At 43.6% G+C, this 14,937-nt stretch overlaps 1 protein-coding gene across 1 annotated transcript in view; it reads right to left on the bottom strand.

Annotated features, from left to right (window-relative positions):
* The window catches only part of LOC122801555 (E3 SUMO-protein ligase RanBP2-like), a 2,328,503-nt gene that overhangs the window by 1,496,815 nt on the left and 816,751 nt on the right, over positions 1-14,937 (bottom strand). The window contains exon 9 of the mRNA XM_044070992.1: positions 414-560. Coding sequence (XP_043926927.1) covers positions 414-560 — 147 coding nt within the window. The remainder of the gene's footprint in view (positions 1-413; positions 561-14,937) is intronic.

The following is a 14,937-nucleotide window of genomic DNA, read 5'->3' as shown; positions in this document are numbered from 1 at the left end:
TTAGTACCCTAAATCTGTCTTTTTAGTCAGCTCAGCTCGATCCAACGGTTTGGACGCATGGAAGGTTTCCTGAAGCTTTGGAAGCTGGCTGTTTTCTTCTTGACAGAATACAATCCATATAAGGTAAGGATACCGCAGCAGTGATCAATATGAATACCAGCTTTCTACCTTAATGTTCTAGGACTGACTTCTGCCCTCTAAAACAGAATCACCATGCTATGTTACAGTGTTGTGTGCATACATACACACACATTATATTTTTATATATATATATATATATATATATATATATATATATATATATATATATATATATATATATATATACACACACAAACACACATACTTTATATAAATGTATATAAATATATATATACATAAATACAGTCTTTCTTTGAATAAGTAAAACGTACTCTGTCAATTTCTGCAACATTTCCATCAATTTCATCAAGAATCTTCTCCAAGTACTCTCTACATTTGCATAAGTAAAATTTATAGTCATTCTGCTCTTCTGCCACATCATCACCATGCTCAGTATTTTCTGCTTTTCTCTGAAATATCTGAAAAAAAGAAAAAAAAAGTTAGCCATTTTTAATCTACTTATATACAGTTGATACAGTATACTACTTTAATGAAGTGGATACATTAATGACCAGAGTTCAGCCTTCTGCTGATGATACAATTAATTTGGACTGCCAACAGGTAACTAGAATGGTTAAATTACAAATTTCATGTTTTATGTTATTACCATATTAATACCAAACGGACTCTCCAACACTTGTACAGCTGGAATATCCTGCAATCTCAGAATTTGACTATTCTTCTCTGAAGCTCTCACTAATAGGTGCATCCGCCCTAGACTGTACACAGACATTACACACCACCACAGCCTATTCTCTAATCCAGTCAATTCACCTCAGCCAATGAATATGCAAATGTACCAAAATCCGAGAGAAAACAATGAAGTATATCAGTAAGCATTACAAAGATATACCATTGTCAGACATAAGGGAACTTAACAGTCAAGAGATACAGGAGCTTCCAAACATAAGGGGATTGTAAAAGGAAACCCATGATCCACAAAGGAGAGTTTCCTTAAGACTCCTCTTGAAAGTGTATAACTGAGAAGAATCACAAGCAAAAAAAAAACTTTCAAAAGAAATGTGGGATGGGCTTAAGGGACTCGTCCTAAATCTCCAAGATCCTCTGGAAAGAGGTCATGGTTAACAAGAAAAGCATTTTTTGAACATCAAATTAACAGGTTATCAAACCAGTGGGTTTAAATAGGATTATCTTCTCTTTCGGCTGTTCCTGTTAGGGGTCGCCACAGCGGATCATCTGTTTCTATTTCTTCTTGTCCTCTGCATATTGCTCTGTCACACTAACCACATGCATGTCCTCTCTCACCACGTCCATAAACCTTATCTTAGGCCTTCCTCTTTTCCTCTTACCTGGCAGCTCCATCCTTAGCATCCTTTTCCGAATATACCCATCATCCTCCCTCAGCACATGTCCAAACCAATGCAATCTCGCCTCCCTGACCATCTCCAAATTGTCCAACCTGAGCTGACCCACTAAATATACTGACTCCTAATCCTGTTCATCCTTGTCACACCCAGTGCAAATCTTAACATAGTTAACTCTGCCACTTCCAGGTCTGACTCCTACCTTTTTGTCAATGCCACCGTCTCCAACCCATACAACATAGCTGGTCTCACTACCCTCTTGTAGACCTTCCCTTTCATTCTTACTGGTACCAGTCTGTCACAAATCACTTGACACTCTTCTCCACCCATTCCACCCTGTCTGTACTCTCTTCTTCACCTCTCTTCCACACTCACCATTACTATGAACTGTTGATCCCAAGTACTTAAACTCATCCACCTTCGCCAACTCTTCTCCCTGCATCCTCACCATTCCTCTATCCTCCCTTTCATTCACACACACATTCTGTCTTAGTCCTGCTGACCCACATTCCTCTCCTCTCTAGAGCATATCTCCACCTCTCCAGGGTATCCTCAATCTGGTCCCTACTCTCATTACATATCACAATATCATCTGCAAACATCATAGTCCACGGGGACTCCTGTCTGATCTTGTCTGTCAACCTGTCCATCACCATTACAAATAAGAAAGGACTCAGAGCTGATCCTTGATGTAATCCCACCTCCACCTTAAACAATCTGTCACTCCCACTGCAGACTTCACCACTGTCACACTACCCTCATACATATCCTGTACCACTCTTACATACTTCTCTGCCACTCCTGACTTCCTCAAACAATACCACAACTCCTCTCTAGACACCCTATCATATGCTTTCTCCAAATCCACAGACACACAATGCAACTCCTTCTGACCTTCTCTATATTTCTCCATCAACACTCTCACAGCAATCTGTAGTGCTCTTTCCCGGCATGAAACCATACTGCTGATCGCTAATCATCACCTCCCTTCTTAACCTAGCTTCCACTACTCTTTCCCATAACTTCAAGCTGTGAATGATCAGTTTTATCACTTTGTAGTTACTACAACTCTGCACATCACCCTTATTCTTAAAAATAGGTATCAAAACACTTTCTCCACTCCTCAGGCATCCTCTGACTTTCCAAGATTTCATTAAACAATCTGGTTAAGAACTCCCATTTCACCTAAGCACCTCCATGCTTCCAACGGACCAACAGCCTTTCCATTCTTCATCTTCTTGAAAGCTGTCCATACTTCCTACATGCTGTTTCACTTCCTGATTCACTATCCCCACATCATCCAAACCTTCTCTCTCTCTCTCATGCTCTTCATTCATCAGCCCCTCAAAGTACTCTTTCCATCTGCTCAACACACTCTCCTCGCTTGTGAGTACATTTCCCCCTCTATCCTTTATCACCCTTACCTGCTGCACATCTTTTCCAGCTCTGTCCCTCTGTCTAGCTAATCGGTACAGGTCCTTTCCTCCCTCTTTAGTGTCCATCCTTTCATACAACTCTCCATATGCCTTATCCTACGCCACCTCTCTTTGGCATGTTCCTCATCTCATACTCCTGTCTATTTTCATCTCTCTGACAATCCCACTTCTTCGCCAGCCTCTTCCTCTGTATACTCTCCTGTTCTTCCTCATTCCACCACCAGGTTTCCTTGTCCTCCTTCCTCTATCCAGATGTCACACCAAGCACCTTTCTAGCTGTCTCCCTTACCATCTCTGCTGTAGTTACCCAGCTATTCGGTAACTCTTCATTATCCCCCAGTGACTGTTTTAACTCTTCCCTGAACTCCATCTCACAATCACCCTTTTTCAACTTCCACCATTTGATCCTTGGAATTGCTCTCACACTTGTCCTACTCTTCTTGATCACCATCATCATCCTACAGACCACCATTCTATGCTGCCTAATTACACTTTCCCCTGTCACCACTTTACAGTCTCCAATCTCCTTCAGACTGGCCCTCCTGCATAGGATATAATCCACCTGTATGCATCTAAATAAAATAAATAGCATAATCAAGAAATCCAAGTCACAAGAAAGGCAGCTTTTCTTAAAAGATGAATGGAGATGCAGAGTCTCTTAGGAAATGCTTCCCTCAAACACTACCAGCCCTTCCAAAACAGGAACAGTTGGTAGAAAGTACCAACAACTGGGCAATCGACAGCCCAAACCATTCAAGATATTTGAAATACATTAGCAGTGCTTACGTTCTGCAAGGAAGAGGCAACAGGATCTCTCTTCCATGTAAAAGTTGGTCAGCTACACAAGAAAGCTTCCTGACAACAATGTGACTGCTGATGAAACTGTACTTCCAGTCATGTGTCATACCAATCAGGAGTGGCCACAAAACTAGCTTCGCTACTACAGCAATAAAAGGACGAGAGAATGGCACACAGCTCCAACTAGATGTGGTGGAGCCTGCCCTCTGCAGTGATGACCACTTCCCCCAAATTGGAAAAGTCAAGAGAGGCTCTCCATTTTGCTAGCAAAGTTTTTCACCCAAGACCCACTCAAGCATCCGCCTGCAGGACAGTATTGTTGTGTAAGAACTTACATAACTTAACATGTCCTTCTCTTCTATATGCTGCTGTACCCATAACACAAGGAAGTTTGCCTCTGGTGAACTTTCGTATGTCCAGGCATTATACAAAAGTTAGATGCTACTTCTAGGGTGCAAGTGACATCCTGCATCTTTCCCTGCAGACGTCAGTCATAAATGGACATCGGGTATAAAGCGAACATCAGGATGCACCCTCCTCAGAACTGACACCGGAATCAGCGACTACAGAGTGGGTACTCCAAGAGTCAGGCAAGTGTGAAGGGGAAGGCTAGGTGGGAAACTATACAGCAGCATATAGAAGAGAAGGACATCTAAAGTTATGGTAAGTTCTTACACAACAATACTATGTCCTTCTATTCATATGCTGCTGTATCCATAACACAAGGGAGAGTGCAAAAGCTCCCGTACTAAGAAAAGGGTGGAGGACCAGAAGCACTTTCCAAAAACCTATGAAGAATGGCTCTGGCAAATCCTGCTCTGGCTCCAGAAACAATGTCCAATTTGTAGTGCTTAGTGAGTGTGTGTACAGAGGACCATGTAGCTGCATCCAGAATAGCAGCTGTGTCCAAAACCTTTAAAAAATGCCCCTGAGGAGGACACTACCCTAGTGCAGTGTGCCCCTATTGGAGAGGGGAGCATTCTGCCATCGGCTGTGTAACAGAAAGATATGGTTTTAGATATCTAAGAGGATATGGTTTGCTTGGAAACAGGGTGCCCCAGGGCTTTCGAGTGGTATGAGATGAAGAGCCTGTCTGATTTTTGGATGGGTTTGGTCTTGGACAAATATCTGAACTGTGCGTGAAAATCTAAGGAGTGAAGGATCCTTTCTGCCAGGTTTTGTGGAGAGGGGAAAAAAGTTGGCAGGCTGATGGCCTGGTTCAAGGACAGTTCATTGACCACTTTAGGCATGACGATTGAGTTGGTATGTAAACATACCATGTCCTTGTGGAAGACAGTAAAAGAGGGAGAGGCCGTAAGAGCTTGAAGTTCCAAAACCCTTCTGGCTGAAGTGATAGCCGCCAAGAGTATAGTTTTCCAAGTGCAGTGTTGGAGTGAGCAGCCTTTGGGTGGTACAAAGGTTGGGAGAATCAATTTTTCCTGAACAGAATTTAGATTCCAAGGAGGTGGAATGGGCTTCCTTGGGGGCCGGAAATGGTAGTGTCCCCTTTCAAGAAAAGTTTAACTTCTAACCTGGAAGCCAAAGGTGGCATCAGTGACAGGCATTCTGAGATGGCAGATAAATGTGTTTTAATGCAGGAGTAGGATAGTCCAGACGTCATTCAAATCACACAGATAGGGCAAGACCACTGGGGGTTCTGCCATCAGTGGTTGTAAGTTGTTTTTTCTGACACCATACAGAAAATCTCTAACACTTAGGTAAGATTTCCTGGTAGTTGGTTTCCTAGCCTCCTGCAAAACCTGAATGACATCCTCTGTGTACAGGTGTCTGAAGAGAATCAGTGCCCTATCACCCACAGTGTAAGGTTGACTGTGGACAGTTGGGGGTGTAAGAGTGTTTCCTTCTCCTGTGTGAGCATGTCCATTCAGTGGGGTAAACTTGTGGCGATTGCCCTTGGCTAGATGTAGTAATAAGGGGAAACAATGCTGCCTTGGCCAACAGGGAGCCACCAGCAAGATCTGAGGCTGTCTCTTCTGAATTTTCAGTGGGACTCTTTGTATGAGAGGGAAGGGGGATGCATAAGCGTACATCCCCTTCCAGGGAATTGAGAGCATCCACCCTCCATGTTTCTGGATGTGGTGCCCTCCAGCAGATGGTTTCACACTGTTCATGGGGGAGGCAGACAGATCCACATCTGGCATTCTCCATTGATGGACCAGGTCCAGAAACACATCCCTGTTCAGCATCCACTCGTGAGACATGGTCATGGTCTTGCTTAATGAATCTGCCATCACATTGTCTGCAGATGGGATGTATACCACTTGGAGGATGATCCGTCTATCCAGGGCAATTTCTCAAGCCTACAGAGCCAGCCTTCACAGGAGGAAGGACCTTGCCCCACACTCCTCATGTTCACAGCACAGTGGTATTGTCTGTGTACCACCTCAGGGTGCCTGGATGAAGCTGATCTTTGAAGATTAGTATGGCCAGTATCAAGGCTCTCATTTCCTTGGTAGTGATGTGGTCTTTCTGTTGAGTGAGGGTACATGAGTTCTTCACTTTCCATTCCCCTAAGGTTGCAACCCCATCCTGTGTTTCAGGAGTCTGTGAAGAGGTCCTGGTTAGGGGGGCATGGGTTGTAAAGGCAGGCCTGGGTTTGCCTGAATCTTGTTTAGCCACCAATTCAGATCCCTGACAAGACATGGAAGCATGAGGACCACGAACTCTAGAGGATGTAGATGTTGCTTCCAGATTGTTCGCAAGTACCACTGGAACTTCCTCATGTGAAGCCTTGTCAGAAGTACCATGGGGATGATAGAGGCCATGAATCCCAGGATTCTGAGAAACTCCCTGGCTGAAATGTATTCCCTGAAGTAAGGAACAAGTATCAAATTTTTTCTGGGGGAAGGCAGGCCATCATTTTCTCTTTCAAAATCCAACATCCCTGAAACACCTGATGCTGTGAGGGTACTAAGGATAACCTTTTGAGATTTATGGTGAATCTCAGATTTGTCAAGAGGGAGATGGTGAAGTCCAGGTGATGCAGGCCCGTAGTACTTGATGTAGCCTGAATGAGAATATTGTCCAAGTAGGGGAAAAGTTGTGCTCCCTTTGTCCTGGCAAAGGCCATGACTGAAGCCAGACATTTTCTAACTACTCTTGGGGTCATAGAGAGACCAAATGGTAAAGCACAGAACGAAAGTGTGCAGAACCACTGAGAAGCGGAGGAATTTTCTGTAGAGGGGATGGATTGGGATGTGTAAGTAGGCATTCTTTATATCCAAGGACACTAAGAAGCTCCAACAAATACTACAGGTGATGTTGGTTGTGTTCTTGGCCTAAGCAAAACTGGCAGAACTCATGCAAATCCTTATGTGAATTTGCCTTCCACACCTACACTTGCCCTTTCTACCTGACATGAACCCAAAGTGGTAGCAAGCAAATAAAACCCACCCCATGGGGATGCTTATCTGAAGTCGGACGGTGCAAAATCACTTTTCTGAAGGAGCAATGACTGGAGCTGGCAGTCACATAGGAGGCAGAAAAGTTCTGAGGAGGGTGCGTGCTGACATCCACTTTATAGCAGACATCCGTTTACGACAGACGTCGCACGCACCCTAGTGGTAGCATCTAACTTTTGTATAATGACCGGACGTATGAGAGTTCAATAAGGCAAACTCCCTTGTGTTATGTATACAGCAGCATATGAATAGAAGGACATTAGGCACTTTAAACCTGAAGATGGTGAGGACTGTCCACCAGTCCAGAGCCTGGTAGTGTCCAACACCAAGACAAAATCAAAATGCTGTACGTTTGTAGTTACTGGCACCTCACAGCCCAAAGCAGAATACATATTCTTACATGTGTACAAAGAGGACAGTTAGGCTCAAGGTCATCAAGACCAGAAGGAGATAATGGACTCAGGCCTGAACACTCTGCTGCACCTCACCAAAACTTAAACCTTGGGTATCGTTTCCATTTGAACAACCAAGCCGGCTCCTCACCAGAAGTAAACTTCCAAAATGGGATCAGACTGGTCTCCCAATTTAAGCTGACTTGGAGACAATGCAACCATGGAAGCATCCCCAAGATTATCTTGTCATCCAAGCAAGAGAACAAATAGCTTTAACAAAGGTTAAGCTACAGTAGCAAGTATCCAGGAAAATGCTGGATGCAGGGGATAAAACTACACACAAAAAAGTTGGGTTTACACAAAGTTAACTAAAGGAATATTTATGCAGAGCCCTGAAGATGAAGAGCTACAATGCATTTCCCAACATAACCATTGACGATGTTTGGTTATATACAGCTAAGGAATAGCAGGGCCTCGTAGACATTCACGAGTTAGAACATGGCATTCCAGATATGTTGAGTAAAGTCAAACATGGACACCCTCCTTTACCCTCAGAATCAGAGGCAAAATAATTGGCCTAACTCTGGAAAAACCATACCTGGGAAACAGATTCCAGGACTTACTGAAAGCTTTACATAGATGGTGTCTGACAAGTACTCTTCCTGGGGAGATACCAAAAAGCATAAAGGCATGGTCATTCATTGCCATTTAGGGAAGCTACTGGATCTTTATGTTTCTCTAAATCACAACAAAAAGAATTACCTCTACCCACTCTCACCCATACATGGTAGGGATGGAACTGATGGATTAGTACAGCTTTCTACTTACAAAACTCTGACGGCACTGCTGAAGGCTTGTATGCTGCATGGACACGGACTCTTCATAGCCCTCACCTTGAGATGGTACTGGACAGATTCAGAAGGGTTGCTCAATAAGATCATTTCCACACTAGAAACAGTTCACTTCCTCTTCTTCAGACCTTCAACCAGGATTTGGGTGGAGGGGTCAAAAATGAGCTTTTAAATTAAGACAAATCCAGGATGGCCAGCAAAAGCTCCTCTTTAAAAGCTTAAAGCTTTATCCATGCCTTCTGGCATAAGCACATGTCAGAGCCTGCTGCCCTTAGCATGACAACAGACCGTAGGGACAATAGCCTAGTACCGCCCTAGGAACCTATAGGAAATTCACTCCAGGGATCACTTCTGTGGCTCTGCTCGACAGTGGCACAGAAAAATAATTTTCTTGGGTGGCGAAAGCCAGGGTACCTTCTTGGCTAGGCTTATATAGGCCCTAGGGCCAATAACCTAGTACCTCCATATTAATCAACGAAGTTACAGCATGCCTTAAGATGCTCTATGTGGAAGTCTTGGTGTTTTAATTAGCTCCTCCTTGAGCTCAGACCAAGATAAAGCTTTCCTATTGCCATATTCACTAGGGAGGAATGGAATCTGAATATATACAAGATAGACAGCTGGGAGACCTGGACCAGTGCAACTGATAAAAAGTATTGAGTTGCCCACAATTTCCAATGTTTTAGACTTCTTGTCAGGTAATAAGGAGCTGTGGTTACAGTGTCTTTTGCTGGACAAAGAGGAGAATGCAGATACATGGAAGATATAACAGTGGATCCTCTTCAGCCTAGATCATGAAATAAGACTATTGGGAAAAGAGCATCTTGTTGGATCCATTCCATCCATTCTGCTAGTGTTCTTTGCCTCAAGCTCCTTCAACAAAATCTACAATTTCCCCCTGTGCTCTCTACACCCACAGACAACAGTTTGCAAACTATGAGCTAATAAGGCTGCAGGACATCACGTTACAAATAGGGAAGAGACAACACTGCTTCAAGTTGGTCTACCAAGACCCATTCAAGAAAGGTGGCAATTTGGAAAAGAAGAGAAGAAAGGGAAGCTGCTATCAGACTAGGAAAAAAAATCCACTATTAATACAAGTCCTTAACAACTTCCATACACTATTTCATCCAGTCCATCTGATGAGACTACTGGGACAGAATCCCAAGCTAACTCGGGAGGCATCATAACAGGACCATGTTGCTGCTGCAAAAATGTTTTATCTTCAGAATAGTAGAAATGTATACAGATCTTGTGGAATGAGCTCTTGGTTACATTTGCAATGTTTTACTCCAAGCAGTAAGCAAAGAACATTTAGTCTGAAAACCATACGGCCAGTTATTCTGGAGACCTTCCAACCTAGCCTGCTGGAAGCAAATGATAACTGAGAGTGTGTCTTTTCTTCACAATTTTGCTCTATGAAGGTGAAGCCAGAGTTGTGCAGGATGTCCAAAGTCTATAAAGAATACCCGTCCCTAGAGCGATTAAAGGAATACAAGCAGTTGGATAGGATGGTTTAGATTTGGCTTTACTGCTATCTTTGTAACACAGGTGGGATAGGTTAGTAGCAATACTCTGTCTGGGGGGTGCTAGGTCTTGTAATTCCAAAATTCGCTCAGCTGAAGTGATGGGCACAAGGACTGTTTTCCATGATAGGAAGTTCATGTTCGGTCTGCAGAAGATGCTCAAATTGGGGCTCTAGTTAATGATTTTACAACAAAGTTCAGATCACAAGCAGATGCAGGGTCTTTTATAGGCAGTCATGAAAGGAGGCCATTTTAAGAAAGGCAGTGAATAGTCTATGGGTTGCCAGAAAGTACAGGTGGAAATCATTAGCAACTTGGAAACAGATGTCAACTGTAACATGCTCATGAAATAACTGAAGCCAGCATCTCTTAAACATTTGGGTATTGGAGCAGAACAAAAATATCTATACTCTATCACACAAGGGGAAATACTTCCACTTCTGCAGGGCCTTATGATTGGATTCTTTTTGGGACACTGAAAATGTGAACCACACTTTGGGGATAATACAGGATCTCTAGCCATCAATGGAATTAGAAAAACCATGTGGTCCACTTGGGATATGCAAATCAGGGAGAAGTTGCTCAGATAGATAAGAACTGGTTGGGGATCTAGAAGCCATCGATGCTTCATTAAGTGAGGTCTTAGAAATGGAAACCAGATTTGCTTGAGTCAGAAGACAGCAATGAGGATGGCTGTGGCTCGCTGCACACCACAACTTTCTGTAGGAACCTACAGATTAGGGGAACTGGGGGAAAGGCATACAGGATCCGCCGAGACTAGAACAAGCATATGAAACTCACGGCCATCAAGCCTCAACCGGCCTCCAAATCAGTACAATTTCAAGTCAAAGAAGCTACTACACTATATTCCTAGTTGCACTGATAGAGACTCTTCATTTTGGAATTTGTGGCCACTGGCTGAGAATGTTAGTTGCACAGCATTCTGTCATGTGTTTCAGACCCCTAGACTAAACCTTCTCTCCGTGACTTGTCACTTGGGAGGGATCAGTGCAAAGCGCCTACAACTATGGTTTGCATACAAGTTTACTGAAGCTTCTTTTGTAGCTGGACAGGGAAGCAAAAAAGTCACAGCAAGGACTGCCCCAGTAGCTGAAGAATTGTTGTGCTACTGTGAGGTTGAAATACCACTACTGAGGCATTATGATTCATCTGCGGAGGTTTTCTGTTAGGTAGCTAGCTTTCCGGGGATGAGTACTGCAATCAGAAAGTGGTGTGAAACTATCACCCTCTGTCAGAGTGTCATGACCTCTGCAAAAGGGATAAGATTTGGTTCATCGTTGCATATGTACCATATCACTGACACTGTACAGCTTGCTTTCCAAGAGAAATTTCTGAAATCCCCACACCACCAGCAGAATTGTGCATCTCCATGATATTCATGTGCCTTGGACCATTCTCCCCTTGCAATCCACCCCCCAACACAGACGCAAGGCATCTGGGGTGACTGCTACTGAAGGCAATGGAAGGATTAAAGGTCTCCCTATTGTTACTGATGGAGAGGTCAACCAACAGTTCAGATGCCATCTGCAAAACTGAGTCACATGCACAAAAGTGTTGAAGATGTCTGACAGTAGGAACCACTGAATGTTGAGTACCAACTGAAGAATTCTAAAATAATCGTACATGAGAAATAATCTTAAGATCAAAGATGGTTACTAGGTTATCAGCTGAAAGGCATTTTAATCCCAGTCAAACTTCTCCTACATTTACAGAAACATTGTTGACAAGTGTCAATACCCCAAGGAATTCTAAGGTTACACTACAGGCTTGTACATCAAGGGGACATGGGTACCAAAACCAGGGGAAAATTTGCAATTTGTCATCCACTGGTACAAATTACTTTGGAATAGAGTTAAAGATGAGCTTTGCTGCACATGGATGAGAAGAGATAGAGGAGGAGTAAACTTGGAAACAAATACCTGTACCTGCAACATGTTCTGTTTAGCTCCTTAGAAAGAATAGTTGTGTAAAATCTTACCATAACCATAGATGTCCTCTTCCATGTTGCAGTATTCTTAGTGTGGGATTCCCCACCTCAGGTGACATGAACGTTGGCTCCTATACAAAAGCTTAAGCCTGGTTACTGTAGGTGTGTGGGACATAGGGCCATAAACCAGGGACCTTAAATGTGATATCTGCATGCACAGACCTCAGAACTTGAAGGCCAGTCAGAGAGTCCCAAAGAGTAACAAGTGATGTCAGCCAGAAGTGTCAGTGTCATATGCTGGCTAATCTGTTCTTAGCCTAGAGTACAGCTTCGTAGTACCTGAGATAAGCCCATAGAACCAAACTACACAGGGTTGAAGGGAGGGAAGGAATACTGCAACATGGAAGAGGAGGACATTTATGGTTATGGTAATATTTTACACAACTATTGTACATCCTTCTATTCCTATGTTGCAGTATTCTTAGTGGGGGAAGAGTACCACAGCTTAAATTGAGGGAAGGGTGGAGGGTAGAAGTGGAAGATTTCAGACAACCCTGCAGGATTGCTCTAGCAAATCCTGCTCTGGCTCTGGAGACGTGGTCCAATTTGTAGTGTTTGGTGAAGGTTTGAATTGTGGACAAGGTGACTGCTTCCAGAATGGGTGTTGTGTCCAGCCCTTTGAGGAAGGCTTTGGAAGTAGCCATGCCTCTGGTAAAGTGAGCTCTCACCCCCTGGGGTTAGTGTTTACCATGGTGCGAGTAGCAGAAGGAAATGGATTTTCTAATCCAACAAGAAATTGTTTGTTTAGAGACTGCCTTGCCCAGAGCCCTTGGGTGGAAGGAAACAAAGTTGGTTAGATTTTCTGAAGGACTTAGATTTTTCTAGGTGGAATCTAAGTTGCCTGTGTACATCCAGGGAAAGTACAGTTGTGTACACCTACCATAAATGTAGATGTTCAAGTGTCTTCACTGTTGCAGTCATAACTGTAGGGTGCTCCTGCCGGCAGGCAGCCCGAGGTCGGCCAGAATCCCAAAGTCTGGGTCCGGCGTCGGCTGTACAAGCTAGTACCCTGACGTCAGTACGCTCTGGTACATAGCCCTCAGCCGACGCCATCTTCTCCAGCCTTTCTTGCCCTAGATGTCAGAAGTCCCCAATAAAACAAAAATGAATCCAACAAGGAAACACAAATACACCACAAAAGAGAAAAAAGAGGGGATAGGAGGGAGGGAAACACCGACTACAACAGTGAAGACACTCGAACATCTACATTTATGGTAGGTGTACACAACTGTACTATGTTCTTCGTGTTTCACGGTTGCAGTCATAACTGTAGGGTGGAATCCCAAAGCAGTGAAGAAGGGGAGGAGGCTTTAGACAGAAGGGGAGGCAAGAATACCCTGCAAAACAGCAGAGGCAAAGCCTGCCCTGGTCTTAGAATACAGAGGGAGATTGTAGTGCTTGGAAAAAGTATGCACAGAACTCCAAGTGGCAGCTTCCAAGATATCCTTGGTAGGAACTCCTCTGAGGAAAGCTGTAGAAGTGGCAGCTGCTCTAGTAGAATGACTTCTAATGGTACCTGGAAACTGTTTCCCATGATGAGTGTAACAAAATCTGATTCCATAAGCAATCCATTTGGAAATAGTCTGTTTAGAAATAGGTTTCCCAAGAGAACTGGAGGCAAAAGAAACAAACAATTGATTAGACTTTCTGAACTCTTTAGTCTTGTCCAGGTAAAATCTTAACTGCCTGTGTACATCCAATGAATGCAAAATCCTTTCCCCTTTATTTTGAGGATTAGGAAAGAAAGTAGGAAGGTGAATTGTCTGATTTAAAGCCACTTTCGAAATCACCTTGGGCATGAAAGTAGGATTGGTCCTCAAGGATACTCTGTCCTGATGGAAAGTAAGGTATGGTTCCACAGCCATGAGAGCTTGTAACTCTGAGACCCTTCTGGCAGAAGTCAATGCTAATAAAAGAACAGTCTTCCAAGATAAAAACGTAATATCTGAAGATGCAGCAGGCTCAAAAGGAGGCAAAGTAAGTTTTTCTAAAACATAATTAAGATCCCAGGCAGGAACAGGAGGGGTCCTGGGAGGCCGCAAATTTTTTGCCCCTCTCAAGAATTGTCTCACCAAAGGATGAGAAAAAACAGGAGGATCAGAAATGAAATGAGCAGAAATAGCAGAAGCATGAATTTTAATGGAAGAAAAGGAAAGTCCTTTAGATAAAAGATCCGAAAGGTAAAGCAAAATAGAAGAGAGATCAGGTACCAGAGGATCCGAGCCTCGGTCCTGCATCCAAATACAAAACCTCTTCCATTTAGAGGCATAGGATTTCCTAGTGCTAGGCCGTCTAGCTTCCAGAAGAACATCCAAAACTTGTTTGGGAAGACTAGAGGAAATCAAATTCCTTTGAAGAGCCAAGCTGCCAGGCAAAGGGTCTTGAGATTGGAATGTAGTAACTGACCCTGATGCTGGGACAGAAGAGAAGGGTTCAGAGGGAGAATCCAAGGAGGCTCCAAGAACAGGTGCTTTAAAGTTGGATACCAAAACTGTCGAGGCCAATTTGGAGCAATCAAGATGAGGAACTTGGGCTTGTCCTGTTTTATCTTCAGTAATACCCGAGGTAGTAGAGGAAGAGGAGGGAAGGCATATCCTGAAAGGCTTCTCCAGCTGAAGGACAGGGCATCCACTTTCCAAGCTGTTTTGTGGAAGGACCTGGTGCAAAAGCGAGGCAGCTGATGATTGAGATGGGATGCAAACAGATCTATCTGGGGACATCCCCAAACTGCAGTAATCCTGCTGAATAAGTTGGTGTCCAGCATCCATTCGTGAGGATCTGAAATGTTTCTGCTCAGGCTGTCTGCTAAGAGATTCTGTTCCCCTGGAATGAATTGAGCCTGGAGATGTAGATTCAAATTTAGAGCTGTGTCCCATAAAGCCATAGCTAGTCTGCAAAGGGGGTACGAATGAGAACCCCCCTGCTTGTTGATGTACCACATGACCGTGGTGTTGTCTGTGCGAATAAGCAGAGGCCCTGGTTGCAAAAGGTTCTTGAAGGCTAGAAGAGCATTTTGAACTGCCAACATTTCCTTCAGA

Source organism: Protopterus annectens, chromosome 5.part0 (assembly GCF_019279795.1).
Source record: "Protopterus annectens isolate FY-2018-M chromosome 5.part0, PAN1.0, whole genome shotgun sequence".
Taxonomy (NCBI): Eukaryota; Metazoa; Chordata; order Ceratodontiformes; family Protopteridae; genus Protopterus; species Protopterus annectens.
This window is presented reverse-complemented; position numbering and strand designations above follow the sequence as displayed.